General features: G+C 44.1%; 1 protein-coding gene across 1 annotated transcript; it reads right to left on the bottom strand.

Annotated features, from left to right (window-relative positions):
• Positions 1 to 1,192: 1,192 nt before the first annotated feature.
• LOC129485731 (TNF receptor-associated factor 4-like) lies at positions 1,193 to 1,927 on the bottom strand (the record flags this gene model as incomplete). Its single annotated transcript, XM_055284785.1, has 1 exon — positions 1,193 to 1,927. A coding segment is annotated over one exon (735 nt), but the record flags the coding sequence as incomplete, so codon positions are not given.
• Positions 1,928 to 5,545: the final 3,618 nt, after the last annotated feature.

Below are 5,545 nucleotides of genomic sequence, written 5' to 3'. Positions count from 1 at the left end.
GGGAGAAGGAGGGAGATGAAGAAATGAGTGAAGCCACCTAAATGTTCTAGTCTAGCTCCCATCTCATTCCAGATGCATGAGAGAATGGAAGCAAGAATAACAGAAAAACCATAGAGCCATGCCCCACTCAATCTTCAAAATTATGAACAATAAGAAAGCCATCGTTACGTTAAGCCATTACATTTTGGGGCAAGTTGTTATATGGGGATAAATAACCCAAACATAGTGGCTTCCATTTTGCAAGGTAAAGTGACCTTTTTAATTGTGAATCTGGATGTCACAGGGCTTGGCTGAGCCTAAACCAAGAATCTCAGTGTATCTCAGTGTATGTGCCTCCCCAGGCACCTATTTCATGAGGAAAAAAAGAGTTGGAGAGGGAATATTTTAGTGCAGGTGATGATATCGATAGATCCTGAGAATGAAGGGCAGGAAATCCAGTACATCTTCCTCAAAAAGGCCTCATAGTGTGGATTTCAGTCCTGGACAGGCTATTTTCTCCACATCTGGGTGGAGCCCAGTTCAGGGTTTGGGAGCATTGGGAACCAAAGGGAAGGTGACCCATTTGGCAGTGCCTTGAGGGCTGCAGTATTAGGCGCTCCTGAATGTTGCTTTGAGGGAAGAGAAGCCGCGTCACAAAGGAAGAGTTGAGGCATCGTTCTGAAGGCAGTCGAACTTTCCAGAAGGCCAGAGTGAAGGATCATGAATGGGCTCGCATATGCGGCACTTCCCAGGGACGCCCCAGGCAGCCGTGCAGAATGGGGGAAGGGGTCAGAGTGGTGTGGTTTCAGGTCTGAGAAATTTGAATATCTGTGTTACTAGGCTCTTTTTAATCTCCAGAGAGGCTGTCCCATCTCCCTTTTTGCTTTTTATCTCCTCCTTCTTCATAATTCTTGCTTCTAGGAGAAGTAGCCTCACCTTTCTAAAGTATAATTTTTTTTTTCTAATAAATACACTTACAGATTTCTTAAAAATCAGGGCTCCCCTGCTGTGTCCTCTTGGCACTAAGGAAATAAATAACCAGAGGGGGCACAGCTAGGGAAAGGCGAAAAAAAATCAGATCTCAAGACAGATTCTTTGAACTACCTTTCTCCATCCCCAACTCCCACCCACCTGTGGCTCTTGGGACATAGCACCTGAGCAGGCACCTCAGTCCGGGTAGAGTGTGACCGGCACCAGGGCATGTCTGCCCTACCTAAGAAGGGTGACAGGCCCTGGGGTCACTTGTTTCCAGCCCTTGATGACCCCAAGACCTGTTCCCCACACTGTACATAGTTTTTTGCTTTCGGATGTCCTGGTAGGAGATGAACTTGGGAAGACCTCTTATCCAGGGAGCCCCCCATGTGCCCGGCTTCTGGAAATTCTTCCAGTTTAGGCAGGGGTGGAAGGTCTCAGTGACATGCTGTGGTTTAGCCAGCCCAGGGTCGCTCTGATCCAGCAGGGAGAAGGTGACACAGAGGGCAAAGGGCCACTCCAGGAGATTGTCAAATGCACCAGGCAGCAAGCCAACATACAGTGAGAGGTGTGTGCCCTCGCCAATGCCATTGCCATTGAGGAATGCAGACACCTGCAGCTTGTAACCATACTTATGAGTGTAGAAGGCTCGGCTGAAGCACTCAAGGTTGAGCTTGGCCTTGGCCTTCTGTAGCCGCCGACCATAGCTGCCAATCTTCCAGATTAGCACATCATCACTGCCCACTGATAGCTCCTCCAGCTCTTGCTGAAGGTCCTGCAGCTCCTGCCATTGCCAGCTCAACAGAGCACACATCATGGCCAGATGTGGCTTCACACTCTCCTCCACATGCTGTGCCATTGCCAGCTTAGGGCACCTGTGCTTGCAGCTGGAGTCTTTGAATGAGCACAGCACCAGGGCGGTGCTACAGCTGTCCTTCAGATGGTCTGGCAGGTCCTCCTGAGCCACAGTACCCACACCACAGTATAAATTTTAATCCGTAAAATTGGGAGAATAACATCTAGTGTAAGAAGATGCATGTATGCGCTTAAGTACGTGGCATACTGTCACAGTTCAATAATGACTGAATCTATTATTATTCTACTTGGAAACACTCCTAATTGATTTGAAAGCAATTAGCTAAAAGCTGGCTATTGTTGGCTTCTAAAAGATAAGGCGCATTGGTGAGGCACAGGATTAAATTGACAGAGAAGTCTGTTGGTGGGTATATCCAGGATTATTCTGTCCTTGTGCCAATCTGCTTAGATGTCTCTGAGAAAATGAGCAGGAGAGGCAGAGCATATTAGATAGTCAAAAGATATTTAGCGAACGCCTCCTACGTGCTAGCACTGGAAATAGAGCGATAGATGAAACTAACTACATCTTCTCATAGAGCTTACAAGGAAACAGGAAAGGCAAATATTGAATAAATGTCAACTCAAATACTCATTAATTGTACGTTGCGCGGGGTATTACAAAATGCCCACTGCCTACTGACCCATTTAGGCAACATTTTGTATCTTCCCAGCAGACTGCCAGCCCAGAAATCAGATTCAGTTTTTCTTAAACAGACCTAATTTTCCCTGGATTCAGATCCAGGTCACTTACTATTAAGATCAAATTTAGTTTCTGAGTCTGTTACCTTATTTGTAAATTGGGGGATGTTATAATCATTCCAATCTCAAAGGATTATTGAAGAGTTCATTAACTGAAGCCTGGGTGAAATCTCCCTCAATGCCTGGCTCACGGTGAGTCCCAGTAAACGCTGTTTCATTCCTTTTTCTAGTGTAGAAACACATAACACTTAAGAGTGGGCTGCTCTGAGTATCAAACTTGAAGACAAAGATAAGATGAACACACATACTCCTCACTTGTGAGGTCTGAGCTCTTAATTCAGAGAAATGAGTGTATTTACAGAAGAATTTTTTTGGCAACTTTACTGAGTCCTCCCTCTCTGGATTGTTCCCTTTCAATTGCATTTTAAACAAGCTATGAATGGGAACCAAACCAAAACCATTTTGTTTTAGAGGCAGCAGGTTAAAAGTTCTCTGAATTACGTCATCCAATAAAAGGCTAAGGCCAGGTGTGGTGGCTCACGCCTGTAATCCCAGCACTTTGGGAGGCCGAGGTGGTGGATCTTGAGGTCATGAGTTCGAGATCAGGCTGGTCAACATGGTGAAACCCTGTCTCTACTGAAAATACAAAAATTAGCCGGGCATGGTGGTAGGCGCCTGTAATCCCAGCTACTCGGGAGGCTGAGGCAGGAGAATTGCTTGAACCGGGGAGGTGAAGATTTCAGTGAGCCAAGATAGCGCCACTGCACTCCGGCCTGGGTGACAAAGCAAGACATTGTCTCAAAAAAAAAAAAAAAAAAAAAAAAAGGCTAAACCCCCCCGCCCTGCCAGTGAGTAGGGTGAGTAGGGAGGGTTCATGGTGTGCCTGTGGGCCTGGGTGTGTGTGGTAGGTCATGAGGGGTTGGAAGGTGGTGGAAGGATACATCCATGTGGAAATTTGATTTAATGTAAGGTCCAGCCTAAACCTTTGTGAAAGGGAAACTCAGTGATCATCAAATTATGGAATTGGCAAGTTCAATTCAAACTATTTTCATAACAAGTGGTTTAAGGAGCTAACAACTTATTGGGAAATAATAACTTGCTTATATAACTGTGCCATGTTTCTAGCTAACAATTTCAGAACAAATTGGCAATTTGGTCAATGATGGCACGCTATTAAATAATAATAATATATTAGATTAGGCTTAGAAGGCTAGTGAGTGATCATTTCTTCCAGCCCTCATTAATATTGGCATTCTTCACTTTGTAAACATATATCCTCACATACAATATTTTAATGAACTTTATTATACTTTAAACAAAAGTCATTTTAATAATGTGGGTGATTTCGGGATCTAACTTTTGATATTTTAAAATGCCTATTGTCATTAGTTGCTATGGGCAAGAGCAAAAGAAAAAAAGTCTTTTATTTGCCTTCAGCAGTTACATAGCTTTCATCTTTAATTGGTTAAAATTGGCAAAGGATTCTTTCAAAATGTGTGTTTGTTTATCAATGAGTGTGCTTGATAATTACTCTAAAGTAGGTATTTTAGGGAAGTTTGCGGATAATGCAGTGCTGTGATTAAGCAGGGCTTTATAATTTACAATAGGTTGCTGTTTAAGATGGTTGGCAGAAACAGAAGGACTCGCAAACACAATCATTCTTTTTGTCTGGGAAAATTGTTTAAGATGATTTTAGTAATGGGGCTCATTACTTTAATATAGCTGAATATCAAAATATTCCATTGTGAAACCAAATAATGTGTGGATATTATGTTTCTGCAGACTTTAGGGATATGGATCACAGATGTTGTTTGGAACCAAGTGAAACTCAAAGGAGTGTTTTGAAATAGCCAATAAACTCTAAATATTAGCTAAGGTACTTGAAAATTTCTACCATAATATTTAACCAAATTCTCATTTCTTTTTATTACTTAAAAAAAAAAGTATTGGCCAGGCGTGGTGGCTCACGCTTGTAATCCCAGCACTTTGGGAGGCCAAGGCGGGCGGATCACGAGGCCAGGAGCTCGAGACCACGGTGAAACCCCGTCTCTACTAAAAATACAAAAAATTAGCCGGGCGTAGTGGCGGGCGCCTGTAGTCCCAGCTACTCGGAGAGGCTGAGGCAGGAGAATGGCATGAACCCGGGAGGCGGAGCTTGCAGTGAGCCGAGATTGTGCCACTGCACTCCAGCCTGGGCGACAGAGCGAGACTCCGTCTCAAAAAAAAAAAAAAAAAAAAAAAAAAGTCTTATGTAGGCTAAGATCAATTTTGCCAGCTGGCTGGATCTCCGACGTTTATAAATTTTCCTATGCAGATTTTCAATTTTTAATATGCAGATTTTCAATATTTAGCTGAAGACCATTACTTTATCATTTGGCATTTTGAGGGATAGTCATCAAAATTGTAATTTAGGCCAGATACCGTGGCTCACGCCTACAATCCAAGCACTTTAGGAGGTCAAGGCCTGTGGATCACCTGAGGTCAGGAGTTTGAGACCAGCCTGGCCAAAATGGTAAAACCCTGTCTCTACTAAAAATACAAAAATTAGCCAGGCATGGTGATATGTACCTGTAATTCCGCTACTCGGGAGGCTGAGGCAGGAAAATAGCTTGAACCCAGGAGGTAAATGTTGCAGTGAGCCAAGATTGCACCACTGGACTCCAGCCTGGGCAATAAAGTGAGACTTTTGTCTCAAAAAAAAAAAAAAATTAGGAGTAAAGAAGATCTGCCCTCACCAGCGTGGGTGGTCATCATCCAATCCACTGAGGGCTTGAATGGAACAAAAAGGCAGAGAAAATAATTGGGGTGTGGAGCCAAGATGGCCGAATAGGAACAGCTCCTGTCTACAGCTCCCAGCATGAGCGACGCAGAAGACGGGTGATTTCTGCATTTCCATCTGAGGTACCAGGTTCATCTCACTAGGGAGTGCCAGACAGTGGGTGCAGGACAGTGGGTGCAGTGCACTGTGTGCGAGCTGAAGCAGGGCGAGGCACTGCCTCACTCAGGAAGTGCAAGGGGTCAGGGAGTTCCCTTTCCTAAT

This window comes from Symphalangus syndactylus, chromosome 7 (genome assembly GCF_028878055.3).
Source record: "Symphalangus syndactylus isolate Jambi chromosome 7, NHGRI_mSymSyn1-v2.1_pri, whole genome shotgun sequence".
NCBI classification, from domain to species: domain Eukaryota; kingdom Metazoa; phylum Chordata; class Mammalia; order Primates; family Hylobatidae; genus Symphalangus; species Symphalangus syndactylus.
The sequence above is the reverse complement of the archived record's forward strand: the minus strand, read 5'-3'. Positions and strand labels throughout refer to the sequence as shown.